Source organism: Melopsittacus undulatus, chromosome 19 (assembly GCF_012275295.1).
Source record: "Melopsittacus undulatus isolate bMelUnd1 chromosome 19, bMelUnd1.mat.Z, whole genome shotgun sequence".
Taxonomy (NCBI): Eukaryota; Metazoa; Chordata; class Aves; order Psittaciformes; family Psittaculidae; genus Melopsittacus; species Melopsittacus undulatus.
The window spans coordinates 3,665,889-3,680,449 of NC_047545.1; the positions used below are offsets into that span (position 1 = coordinate 3,665,889).

The 14,561-nt window shown below is 41.4% G+C and overlaps 1 protein-coding gene across 1 annotated transcript; it reads right to left on the reverse strand.

The window, feature by feature from the left end:
* Positions 1–7,199: 7,199 nt before the first annotated feature.
* HAUS8 (HAUS augmin like complex subunit 8) lies at positions 7,200–14,554 on the reverse strand. Its single transcript, XM_034070628.1, has 11 exons — positions 14,284–14,554; positions 13,770–13,953; positions 13,591–13,688; positions 13,239–13,323; positions 12,480–12,593; positions 11,646–11,710; positions 10,993–11,064; positions 10,331–10,489; positions 9,639–9,780; positions 8,803–8,944; positions 7,200–8,060 (listed from the first exon to the last, which is right to left on the reverse strand). Exons 2-11 carry the CDS (start codon positions 13,813–13,815, stop codon positions 7,940–7,942), a joined length of 1,044 nt encoding a protein of 347 aa, XP_033926519.1. The 5' UTR covers positions 13,816–13,953; positions 14,284–14,554; the 3' UTR covers positions 7,200–7,939.
* Between the last annotated feature and the right edge of the window lie 7 nt (positions 14,555–14,561).

The window sequence follows — 14,561 nt, forward strand, 5'->3', positions numbered from 1 at the left end:
ATCACCATTTTCAGCAATGTCATTCCTAGTGAGCACTCAGAACTCAGGCAGTCCTGAGTGAGGTCTCCCTGACACCTTTAAGGGCTGCTCAGTCCATCACAAGAGCAACAGCCTGCATCTTGTTTGAAACTCACAGTGATTTTAATAGGATTTCTCTTCAAAATAATGATAAAACAAAAGCAGCAGCTTGAAATCAGCAGCTTTTTAATAAATTTTAAAGGAATCACCTATTTAAAACACTCACCCTTACGTGAACAATCCTCTACTAACACTTGTCTATAGATCCTGTTCTAAGACTTGCCCTCGTCCTCAAGATGAGGGTGAAGAACTGAGGGAGCTTTACTTACCACGGTAAGAACAGCAGAATAATGCTCTCCCTGCTTGAATTAGGATGGTTTAAAGATTGTTCACCACCTCGGGAAAGGCTCTTTTTATTTCTTTTTAATGGGATTTTTCTAGCTCTAGTTCATCTGTAGGAGGAGTTGCAGAATGCCTTGGAGCAGCTTTCAGCTGTGAGATGAATCAACTTTGCTTGCTGGTGTGCTGGTTAAGCACGACTGCTCCTGTCTTCCTCACTTCATCGCTCATGTGTCTTCACATGACAAAACAACACTGTGACATCTACCAAGGGACTCTCATGTACCCTAAATTGAAGACACATGCAAGAAAGCATGAAGTCAAGAGGAGGACCTCCTAATGCATCTTTTCTCTCCATCTTTAAAAGAAATAGGGTGGTTCCTTGGATCTCCCATTCCTCTGAAATGTAGAATAGTACTCAATTGGTACTACCACTCTTGTACTAGGAGCGGTAACATCTACAGTGGTTGCTGACGTAAGCCAGGCAGTGTCTACAAGAACAGGTAATGCATTTTGTTAATTAAATACATGAACCCTCTCCACAAACCCTGCACTAGTAGTCTTTGGGGTGACATCAGTTCAGTTGCCATCACACGGGTTTTACACAGTTAACCACAGTGCCCACCATTCCCATTTGTTAAGAGCTGGATTTTGCTACAGATGTTTCACTAGAACATTAAGTTCTATCTTTCCCCATACTAAATGCAACTATGGCACAGTTAAGATCAACCTTAACTTATACCAACACTGTCAAACTTGGGGCTCACTTCAAACCGTTTACGACACTTAAAATAACTCAGTTTTATACCACAGCTTGGCCTTTGCAACTGAACTGGACATGGAAATAACTGGAGTGTTTACATTTAAAAGAGTGGATTCTTCCCTACTGCTGCATTCCCCTCAGTTTAGTCAAACTTATTCAAACTCTAGAACCATACAGATAATTTCCCAAGCACACCAGCCAGGCTTTATGAAAAGCAGCTTATGAAAGAGTGTGTTAACATGGGAATGTTTTGGTGTTTTAATATCAAGACAAGCCAAAACACTCAAAGATGAAACAAAATCTGGTAATCCCAAATTCTGTTTCAGCTTCATCATACTCTCGGATTCATCCATGGAACCCTGTATGTATGCCTTGGTATTTCCCTGTCTGCAAAGCAGCAATAGTAATGTTAAGCTCCTTCCTAAGGGGAACACTTAAAAGCACGTTTGAATCCTTTGATTAAAGACAATAAGGAGGCAAAATGAAAATTCAACCCGTCTGCTTTCTCCTGGTACAGCAGCCTATAACCAATGTACAGTACCTCCCCTATCAAAACCATGATACTGGTAATAGTCCTGCAGAGACCAGGTATGTTTTGGCTGAAATAGCATCATGCTTTCAAAAAAAGGATTATCTTTACACTTAACCTATACCTCTTTCTAGAGTAGACCCACAAATGGCTCCTTACAGACTCATGCCTGAGATCTATGGGGTAGGTACCAAAGAATTCACAACATGCCATTGAACATCCATTCTGCAGACACACATTTTCCCTTGGAAGAGCTCTGGGGATGGAAGCAACAGGATTCAGCAATGAACTGGTGAATGCAGCAGAGTCCACCCCTCAGGTGAAGCTCCATCATCTCCAGCATAATGCTAGCATCTTTTTGACCACAAACCCATGCGTTTGTACAGTTCAGAAATCAGTGATCATCATGGGGAGCAGAACCCTTTCAAGTCATCATTAACTTCTTTTTAAAGGAGAGATTTCTTCCAAATGAAAGATTTTCTATTTGATATTTACTGACTACAAAAACTATCAGGCAATTACAGTCTCTGAAGACCGCAAGCCATCCTCTAATTATGAAAGTATGCAAAATCCTGTAAATAAGGCTGGAATCAGCTTGGTTTGAGGGAAAATAAAAAAAGCTTTAGATATCATTTCAAACTATTTAGTTACTGAAATGGAATTTTCTGTGCTTGCCAAAATGAATCCTATTCAGTGTGATGCAACAGGTGTTGGAATTCCAGCAGCCGCCTGCAACCCACATCTGGTAAGAGTTAGGAGTTTAAAGCAAGTTCTGCTTATGTATAAAAACTATTCATCAGTCAGATCTTTGGCCCATATTCACCCACCCACCCGCCCTGTGCATAGCTCAGATTTTTATTTCCTTTACAAAACACATAATCCTGCTCCTCACGAAATTTTAGGAATCTTACAGCACTTGTTCAGGTTGAAAGTGTGCACTGGATTGGTATGGCTGTACTGGTGTGTCAAAGGTGATGGCCTGCAGCTCACAAAGAAAGGTGTGAATACATCTATATTGGGTTTGACTAGATGTAAATAACATCCTCACCTCTTGTATGTTATCATTACTCTGCAGAAGAAAGAATTGCCCCCCCACACTTCCCATCTGCCTCATAAATTATGTGTAATGCTACAATTGTCACAGGTATTTGCCAAACAAAAACTAGAATTAATAGTAAGCACTAAATAACCCTCATTCTTGTACTGCCAGAGTATTGCCACTCTCAGCTGTACCTCCTTTTGTTTCCCTTCCCAACAGCAACATTGAAATCAGTAAGGCTACTCATAGGAATCAAGTGGTAGGATCACACCATTAATAATTAGCCCTTTGAATTGCCTCAGCATGACTACTCTAACTCATCACACAGATGACCAGACCTCAGGGCACAGGAAGTAATCCTCACTTGGAGAACACATGTGTAAGTTGTGCACAGAAGAAAAGCTACAGCAGTAAAACCAAGGCTAATCATTTAGTTTTGCATTCAGTCCTGTACATACTAGGTTTTAGTAAAAGGTGGGTGAAAAATAAAACCCAGACCAGTCATCAACCTTAGGGAAGCCAGAATCATTTGACTGCCCTTCCAATTAGAAAACCATTCGTGTTGGTCATCACATACTGCCAGCAAGAATAAGGTCTTAGTTAATTTTTACAGCATTATATTCATGGTAAAAAACCCCACACCCATTTCTTTAACTCCCAGTTTTGTTCTCCCTTTGTGTTCCTGTGACAGCCCCCTTTCTGTTAGCCAAACACAGGTATCTACTGTAGAAACTGATAACTGCAAATCAAGGATCCCATTGGCTTTGCCACATTACTTACTGCAAGCTTACCAGCAACAAGGAAACTACATCAGTCCAGAGACAGAGTGGTAGGAACAAGACTGATCATGCCTCCCGGGAATACAAGCATATCTAAAATAAAATTACAAGGAAAGGATAAAGAGCACATTTAAAATAAGAACATAATCTGAGTAGCATATAACAAGAAAATGGTATTAAGAATGTAATTATTCAATAGTTCTGCCAAAAATGCTTATGAATCATCTTTAGAACAAGAGAGACTGATCTTTTGCAGTAGTACAGCATTTTAATTCCTGACAAAATTATTTCTTCCTATTATTTCTGTCATCCTTATGGACAGATGCTGACTTAGAACAGGAAGAGAGCACTGTACTTAATCCGAAGTGGGTGTCATTAAGACATATGCAGCAGATACTAAACTAAGGAATTAAGTTTTGATATGCCACAGGCCATCTCCGAACATCTATATAAACAAAAAATTTGTTATGTCTCAAGAGGCAAACTGTGTTTTCTTCCCTAACATATGAACTTTAAGATCTTGAAATAGTAAGAAACTTGATAGGCCTTTGCATATACATTATCACAGAAATGTTTTTAAAAGGAACTGATGAGAGGCATTTGAGACTATTCTGCAAAGCTCATCCTCCAGCCTTGTGCTTGCTTTCCAGACCACACACAAATGCAGAGGAAGAAACAACCTAAACTCATTTCTGTGAGTTGAACAGGAATGCTCACATAATCACTGGAACTGCTCTTAATTGGTGTGGCTCAGTTGTACATTTCAGAGCTGTTACATCTTCTGCTGCTGTGGAACTCTTTTCATGTCCTGGCAATCACAGTCCAGCCAGCAGTTTGTTTATCATATTCAGTATGAGTTTCCGGATCTCCAACAAAGTGGTATTTACTCCGAGGCAGGGAAGATTGCAGTAATCCAATAAGTTCTCATTAGCCTAAAATGCAGAAACATCTGCTGGGGTCATGAGCTGCTTACTTGCTGTTGATGAGCAAAGAATCAGCTCCATTTGAAGCTAGTGTGAACAAAAGAACTGTAGGGTTGGGGGCAGTGGAGAAGAGACAAATGGGCCTCCTGGGCTTTAGCTCCACTGTAGCACACCATGGGCAAGAGGAATGTTCCCTCACCTTGAACCCTGCTTATCCTTTTGCAGGCTTCCAAGCTGGTGTCCAAAACAGTCAAGCAACATTCACGTTACTGAAGAGAACATGGCCAGAGCTCCCCAACCCCACCAGAACCCAGACAGGGCAATCTGTGCAGTGCAAACCTAGTTGAACATCATTGCCAAATGGTTTTTAGTCAACTCAGAAAATTTTGCAGTGGATGAGTACTTATATTTCTGTGCTTCCCTCTTCCCTCACAGGTTCTCAGGCCTAACTGGCTCATTTCACAATTTGCTTTCAGCTTTTAGACCTCCACCCCCACCAAAAAATCCCAGCATCTAAGGACATGTGAATGTTAAGAATGGGTCAACAAGAACTTCTGGCCTGAAAAATGAAGACATCAGTAACAAGTACAGCAGAAATTAACCAAATAAAATTAAATCTACATTGATCCAAGCTACAGAAAAGAGAACATTATTAATTCTAGGTAAAAAAAAAAGGAAAAAAGATTGATAACCTTAATAAAAAGAGCCTTTAAGTTGTTCAGGATTCCGACCGATATTCAGAGCATGTGACATTGTCAGAAAACAAGTGGAAAACACAAAATAAGTGGTGTCACATCTGCTTAGCTCCTGCTCCAGTGACTCTGCAGTTCTTTGTTGTTGTTTGTACAGTGTTAAATATAGCAGCATCTAATTCTGTGGCTATTTCAAGGTGGAGGAGCCTAAAACACTTCTGTAAAAAGCCAAAACAGAACCACTTAGAAAGAACATTCAGGAAAATCAAGATGGAAAAGTGTCAGTCTAAAATAGCTTAGAAACCTTTCCTGGAGAGGCTGAGCTGTTTTATCTAACATTTGTTCTACCATTTGTACAAAGAATTGCCCAAGTGTTTGTTCAGTTTAAGGAAAAGAAGGGATAGAAGGCTCAAATCAACATTATGCTTCTTCTGTATCAGCGACTGCACGTCCCCAGGCTCATTATTGTTTTGTACATGCAGTTGGCCTTTAGCTCCAGGACTCCCACTTTGCTTTAGGCTCGTTGCATAGACAACGGCTGCCACCTGCAGCAGCAAGGACGAATTACTGCCCCAAACATTTATGGCCAGAGGAACCTTTCTCCACCACCCTTCCTCAGCGAAGAGAACTAACAGCAACCCACTCGACTTTAGAGTGAAACTTTTTACCGCTGCCTCTAGCAGTAACACTTGGGGAGTGTGTATATATATTTATCTCATCAAATCATGGAATAGTTTGGGTTGGAAGGGACCTTAAAGCTCAGCCAATTCCAATCCCCTGCCATGGGCAGGGATACCTTCCACTACACCAGGTTGCTCCAAGCCCCATATATACAGCAGTAACTCAGTGGTAGAAAATCCCTTAATCGAAGAAGATGGGTTTAATTTAAAAGTATTTCCTTTAAAAATACAATCTTTTTTAGACCAGCAATAAGGTCTATTGTCAGGAAATCCTTGGAAAGACATTCTGACTTATGTCTGTGCAGAGACAGAACTATCAAGACTCTATGAACTTGATTTTCATTTCATCTCTCCTCCCTCATACTTAGAACCTTCTGAGTCTCAAAATGACAGCTTATCATAAGCAGGTTAAAGGCATGAGAACACAAATATTATCCAAAGAAATATTATAGGAAATAGCCTAGGAAAACCAGCTATTTGATCAGCAGTTTCATCGTATAGGAGCCTTTCTACCAAGATCTCCATTCATCAGAACCGAACAGCTAACCTACGACTCGACTGCTTAGCAAAGTTCCCCATCCAGCGGCCAACCCTGTAGGTGCAGCTCAGGCTCCTGACCCGGAGCACGGTCGTGCTGTGCGCGGGACCTATGACTTGTGCACTGAATGGCAGATCACACAGGAACTATTAAGCACAGCTCATCTAAACATGTTTGAGGAAGAAGTGACAGATAAATAGCTCATGGATAAGCTGCTGCCACAAAAATGGCACTGATGTGATATACAAGAAGGTCTTAACAGCTTGTATGTACCCACTTCTCAGCCAGTGCATGGCACATCTTACTGATCCAGTTACTACAGCTTAATATACTCCTAATTTTTATGAAAAGGAGACAAGAATCTAGCTAGACCCTCAGTAATACAGCGAAGAAAGCCTGAATAGAATTTCAAGGAGTACAAGGAGAACACTCCAAATATTTTTGAGCTTTCTAGACACAGCTTAAGCCATAAATGTACCACTGCAGACAATGCAAAGCAAAGCCTTTGAAAAACCATCACAAAAAGAGATTCCATAGGTAAAAAAACAAAACAAAACAAAACAATACAGGATACAGCATGTCTTTCAGAGAGAAATGCATTCCAGGTGCAAAAATGTAAAGTACATTGAAAAAAGATGTCCCATCTGGCACGTATGTTTGTAACAGATCCCACTCACCCCCAGGCACTTACTCAGTAGTTAGGCTTGAGGTTTCTCTGAACATTCACAGTCTTCTGGTCTCAGCACTGTGGGTGCCAGTAGGTCCTGGCTTGCCACTGGGGCTCACTAGTGTTTGTAAGTCCATCACCACATATATTGTGTAGCATTAGCCCTATGTAAACCCAGACAGAATCAAAATCTTCTGTAGAAGATCAGTTAAGATAGTCAAACATGAAGGCCTTTGATACAGCAGTGGAAAATAGGCTTTATTATTAAAAAGAATAAACTCCTTCAAGAGGAGTCAGATTAATACAAAACCATTTATGATTTTAATAATTTGATTCCAAGACAACTAGGCAACAAATTACCAAAACTTTTCACTTGTTACAAGTAACTTGAGTTCCTTCCAACGATCAGCCTCATTACTTAGTATCCACACAGCATTTCCTCTCAGCAAATCCAGAAATAAGGGACAATAAAGTGTTACTCCAAAAGCTACCCATGGAGGGACCAATTATCATCCCTACAGAACCTCCTAACAAGATCAGCAGATGCACAGTACCACATACACATTTCCACATCTAGATTCTGACACATTGTCCTGTAAGGAACCCTACTTTGGAAAGAGATGCAAATCAGTGTCCTCGAAACTAGTACAAGAAAGTAAACCAAGAACTTTTATAATACATAGGTTATATTTGCCAATAATGTTTCTTATTCTTTACCTTTCAGTATTGTCAAGGCAGAAAGGATGAGAAAGGGGTCACAGAAACTCATGTTCAAAATCAAAGTCTCCTCATGGGACAGCATGTAGAACAAAACTCCTTTTTTCCTTATCAGTAAGCACATGTGATGCTGGTTTCATATTCTAGTATAACTGAAAATTTGGACAAGTTATACTTTCATACAAGAAGTAAAAAGGTAACAAATCTGCTGGCACTGACTTAGTAAGCCCCCACTTAGTAAAACAATACACAAACTTATTTGAAGTACCAGCGCTTCATAACATCTAGTCCATGCTTCTCTTCACATTTTCTTTGGTTACGCAGAGAAACTTCTTTACTAACTTCAGAGTACAGGTTCTGCACTGCTGTGAAGGTCCTGGAACAAATGAAGCAAGCTTTATCAGCTACTGTGGAGGGTAACAACTCCTGCTTAAGCCCAAAGCCTGGACATTTGCATCATTCTACCAAGGCGCCACCAGAAGAAAAAATGTAAACCATGAATTTTCTTCCCAAAGGCTAGAATTTGGAGGAGGGGCAGTTTGCAGGAGGGGGTATGCGTGGCTTTATGGTCTATCAATCTGCTAAGATTTTAGCTTTAATCTTTTCTGGGGCAACAAAGAAAGGAAAGGAAATATATCATGCTTCATCTCTTCTTTACACTCTCAGAAATACTTTGTTGACACAGTATCTGAGGGGGAAAAAACCCAATGTTTTCTGCACTCCTCATACCTCCTAATGGATATTTGCGTGGTTATTATTTAAGACAGAGTCCTTCTAGTTCACTTTTCTGTGTCCTGCAGGTCTCCACTCTCCCACATACTTGTGCTTTATCAGGGCTATTCTTGCTCACCAAATTTCTCAGCTAAAGTCTCAGAAAGTGGCACACTAAAGCAGTTTGCTTAAAATACACAAATGAAAAACCACAACTGCCTTTGACCATAGGTAAGGTAGGGAGACAAATACGGGTGTCCGCTATGAAATGAACAGAATTAAACTTAGTGCTACTATCCCCTCAATTCATCCTTCCCCAATATATGTTCTTGCTCTATATTGGCAAGATATATAGACCTTCCTCTGAATATTTAGCCGATAAGTCTTCAACTGATTGTTGTAAATACCTTTGAAGCTCTTCATCCAGTTCCTGAGACACTTCTTTAAGCTCTTTCACTGCATGAAATGCTTTTGTACTTTCTTCCGAGTAGCTCGGTGTAAGTTCTGTGAGAAGCTCCCCCGAGATCTTTAACTGTTTTCGCAGTTCTTCTACAATAGGAAGTGTTAAAGATACTATTCAAAAATGCAAGTAGTGGCATCAGTTAATACAAGATTACATAATAGCTGTAGTAACTACAGAGACAAGTGAATTAGATGATGGAAATCTACTGTTTGTTCAGCTTTCACAAACACACCACGAGAAAACTGTGAAACCCAAATTATTTTTAGCTATTGTGACCAGCAAGATGCTATTAAAATGGCTAATCAAGCTCTCATTCAGAGTATGCCAGAGATTTTTATGACAAATGCAAGAAAAAGAACAAGTTTTAAACATTCAACATTTCCTGGTATTCTGGTTTCATCTGGGGTAGAGGTAATTTTCTTCCTAGTAGGTGGTGCAGTACTGTGTTTTGGCTTTAGTCTCAGAACAGTGCTGATAACACACCAATAGTTAAGTCGTTGCCAAGAATCTCCTTTCTTACCCACCAGCAGTTTAAAACTGTAACTCTTTGTCCAGACTTCAATACAAACCACAAGTACTAATTTATTAACAAACATTCTCTGATTCTAGACAACACACAATGCATTCAAGCACTAGTTCTGCAAGAAACGTGCAAATCTACACCTCTAAGAGAGAAATAAGAGATAACAGTACTTCAACTTTTTTACTTCATCAGGAAGAAAGAAGAAGGAAAGCCATGGATGCAGTTAAAAGCAAGTTTGATGAATCAAATTTTCATACCAAGGTATGTTTGCATATCTCCTTCTATGTGAATATTCTTTATGGGTAATTCATGTCTGGTCGCATCCAGGGAAACTGCAAATCTTCTATAGTTCTCTTGAAGTTCTTCACAAACAGGAAGAAGGGAAGAAAGTAAATCCATCTGAAAAAGATGTGAGGAACCAACATTTCTTCAAAAGCAAACACAGGTTCAGTTCTGAAAATTAAATCTTAAAAAGAACTTCGTTATTCATTAGCAACTTGTTTTCTTACAACCAGGCCAGACCTACTGCTGTCTGACATCTAAATGTAAGACAAATAAAGATGTTCACTTCTCATCTCAGGGCTAGCACCTCAACTCTGGACGTAACTGTGTAGGATGCTCATGGGGCTAATAACACTCCCATCTCCTATGCACCAAGTGCAGACTGCTCTGACAATCAGTGCTTGCCTACTGCATGCCTGACAGTTATAACTTCTCCTTCCTGACTATCCACAAGGGACAACAAAACAAGGACAAAGGCATTTGCTTAGGTTACTAGAGAACATTACATGCCACAACAGGAAGTATGTATTTATTCTGTTTAAGACGCATAAAATTGTACCCCAGCAGGCCATAGAAGCACAGAAATCTCTGAATAAAGGAAACGAAGCTCACCTCATAAGTGAGCTTGTTTAAATATAGGAGAAGCATAAGTTGTAATAAAGCCTACCTGTTCGTCTAATGCATCATTAAGTTTCTGCTCTCTTTCTTGGAGTAGAATGTCACGCTTCAACTCACAGAGCTTCTTATGTTCTCTCTCCTTTTCCTCATACAACATTAACAATTTTTTTTCTGCTTCTTCCTCCAGCTTGGCAAGGTTTTTTTCTGCCTATTACATCCAAAAAATATTCACAGCTAAATTAATACTATATCCAGGTAATTAACACATTCTGAATAAACAAATGTAAGCCTTGGACCAGGTCAAAGAGCTTCAGATACTGAACTGGAGACTTCATGCAATGAGCACAGTACATTATCCCCACCATCTTCTTCCCCCATCCCTGCAAATGGTTCTTGTAAAGGAGTAATGTACATGTACAACACTGAGTGAACAAAGTCACTGCTACAGCCCTGAACTTCAAATATTCCCTCTCATGCTGTTCCCAAAACTTCTGTGCAGCCCTACTTTATGAAGAACCACCACCAGCTTAACAAACTGACATTGGGTTCACTCTAAGAGTTTTCAAAGCAAGTCATACAGTTTTACAACCATCAACAAATGAAGTCTCAAAATGCAGCTTTTATGGATCAGAAAGCACAGACAAGAAATTAAACAACTCCTCAATATCAAGTTCTTCTACCAGAAACACCAAATACTTGACTGACTCTCACCTTTAGTCTTAGGTAAGTCAAAAGCACTGTCTGAGAATCCAGCTCTTCTAATTCATCAACAGAAAACCTTTCCTTCAAAAAGAACAGTATATGCTAGATCAATTTTGGTATTTAAACGATTAAATATTCAAATAAATTACTGAAAGTCCAATTTGTGCCCAGAATCATGAACAACTGTTAGCTCAGTGAAAAAAGCTTGGGTTTTTAAACAACATGTTTATTAAATATACCTCTTTGTTCCACCACTTTTAAAAGCATTTGCAGCAGGTAACACTAGTAGAGAACTTGAAGTTACAGTGCTACGTTGAATGAGATGCCTAAACAAGGCAGCTCAAATTAGACTGAATTAACATTAGTGATCTGTGCAAAAATGTCAGAAAATATTTAAAGTTAACAAGAATACAAAAAGAAGCCACTTGAGGGGATGTTACAATTGGAGCAGATTCTTTACCACAAGAAATGTAAGCAAAGCTTCAGTCAGCATTAGAACACCTTATAAGCAAAGTAAACATTGCCATCGGTAGAAGAGACTTATCCTCTGACTTTAGGTCATCCCAGGATGATCATCCCAGTTGTTATCAAAATTAAAGACAAAATCTTCATTTCATGCATTTCAAAATACATGTGCTTAACAAATGAAAGCAGTGACTCACCTCTGCTTCAGCATCTTCTTCATGAGCAGATTCTGAATAAGGAGGCTTTTTGCACACGCTTTTATCTGAATCACAACATAAAAGTTATTGCTCTCTTCTACCAAGGTATATAAATGAGTTAACATATGTCCTTGGCTCAGCTGTAACTGTTATTTTTCTCCTTCCTAGTAGCTGGTACAGTGCTGTGCTTCAGCTTTAATCTGAGAACAATGCTGATAACGCACCAATGGTTTAGTTGTTGCTAAATAATGCTTATTCTGATCAAGGACTTTTTAGTCTCTCATGCTCTGCCAGGGATGAGGGGCACAAGAAGACAGGAAGAAGGAGAGATAGGACACCCAGTTCTGAATTACCGACTGGGTTTAAACCACAACAGCATACCATTAGGTTCTTCAAAGGCAAAGATAATATCAAAATTATTATGTGTAGCAGCAAAGACAACTTGTGCTCTGTTTCTGGCTCTGATGGTAGTCAGGAGAAAATGTAGAGCACAGGAGCATTTAGCTTTAATTGACAGTTACAGACAGATGTGATATAATTTTCAGAAGGGCTGATAATCTAACACCCATCTGTTACAGGAACAAATATTGAGAGTACTTTGTCTTTTAATATTTGATTGCAAACCAAAAGAACACACAAAAGATATTCAAAATTGAGGCTAACTTAAAACCTGAAGGTCTTAATACCTCCACTTAAAGACACTTGAAATAACATTAGTCTTATTTAACAAAATCTTTTTGTGAATATAGAAGAATACAAGGGTTACTTATCACAAGTTATAGCACATACATCAAAAATAATAAAACAAGGAACTGAGCATAAGTGGAAGCTTACCGCTAATAGCTGAAAGATCTATGTCCGGTAGATCACTTTTAGCCTCATCTAGTAAAGTGGACTGCAAGTTACGTTTCTCAAAACTACTTTTACTTAATGAGCTGGAGGCAACACCTGTAGAAATAAACAGTTATCAAACCAAAAGAATTAGAACAGGTTCTGCACAAGTTCACAGTTCCATATTCTTTCAGTAACGTGTGGCAACCTTACACAAGTTTTTACACATGTACATTATATGCATTATTAGCATACTCCCTCACACAGAGCTAAGTTAGTTCAGGCTGTTATTGTCTTAAACAGGTCAACAACACTCAGATGTTAAAAGGGAATAATGTTATTTCTCCAGGATATTTCAAGTCAAGGCCTTGCAGAAAGCTTTTTACAACCCAAAGAAATAAAAACTGGTTTGCAAACAGGAATTTTTCAGTCCTTTACGCTGGGTTTATTGAAAATATTAAATTAAAAAAAAAAGCAGAGCAATGGTGAGGGCATAGTAAGAGTAGCTCAAAGCCATACGCAGAAGGCATGAGGGGAGCTTATTTTAAACAATCACATTACGTAATTCCAGATCCAGACAAGAGTTTAATGCACCTGTGTTTGCACCTCTTAACCTCACATCAAATTAATTAATTCAGATAACTGGCAGTGGTACAATTAATACAAAATACGATCTCTTAGCAACATTTTAGAGCTGGCAAGAGTTCCACAGGTTAGAAATACAAGTTCACAAAAGATCTTTGACATTCTGGTAAAACCTACCAGCAGGAGATTTACATTTCCAAGAAGAAGCTGATCTTAGTGTAGTTGCAGATGATGATTTAGAAGCAGACTTTGCTGAAGCACCCTGACAGTCAAGAAACAGGTAAGACTGAACTGTAAGCTGCGACTGCAATAAGCACTGTATCTTACCCCCCACTTGAATGCTGACAATAAACTATAACCCCACAGTGGTTTAGTGCTTTACAAATCACCTGAGGACTATCCCAAATTCCCACCCCAGTCTGCATCTCCTCATCCCCCATAATTCCCTCATAACCCCAGCAGTCTTGCTGCCACAGGTCTGAGCCGCCCTCATCGTTTCTACCCTTTGCTGAACAGCACCTAAGCTCACCAGTGAGGAACCCGAATGCCTCTTGACGTCCTTCTTGGCGTCCGTCTTGACATCCTTCTTATCGTACTGCAGGTAACGAGACTTGATGATTCTTCCTCCTGAAGAAGGCGCAAACAGAGCTCAGGCGGGCCCGCCTCAGCTTCCCCCCTCAGCCGGAGGGGGCTCACCCTCTCGCTCACCTTTCCTCTTTGTCGTGGGTTCTCCTCCACTCGCCTCCTTGGACATCCTGCATGGGCGGAACGGGAGACGCCAGCAGCGGCAACGGTACGCTCCCTCCGGCCTCCGCACCGCGCCGCCTCAGCCGCGTTCGAACGGTGGCGCGCGAGGAGCGCCGGGCGCGCTCCCGATGAGGCAGCGCGCCCCCTGTCGGGGCGGAGGAATAGAATCAGCCTCCGAGCTGGGGGGGGTCACGGCGGGGGGTGTTGCAGCGCCGGGGGTGAAGCAAAAAGCGGGGGACCCCGGCAGCGCCTACAGCACGACGGACCCCAAACCCTTCCCCACACCCCACGGCGGTGGGGAGCCTCCGCGCGGCCCTGGCGCTCCTAGAAACGGCTGGAGAAGGGCGGTGAGCACCGCAAGCGTCACCTGTACCAACAGCGGGACCCCCCCCACAGCACCGTGAGCTGGCGCTCCCAGCACTGCGGTTCTTTGGCTTTCACACAAATCCCCCCACTCTTGCTCCTCGCTTCCTACCTCAGAAACCACCCGGCTCCCGACCACGGGCACCCGGCTCCCGACCACGGGCACCCGGCTCCCGACCACGGGCACCCGGCTCCCGACCACGGGCACCCGGCTCCCGACCACGGGCACCCGGCTCCCGACCACGGGCACCCGGCTCCCGACCACGGCCACCCGGCTCCCGACCACGGCCACCCGGCTCCCGCTTGCGGGACGGGGCTGAGGGGACCAGGCCAAGCCGAGCACCGACTACCTCAGCCCCGCGGCGACTCTTCGCGTTTCCCGCCCCGGCA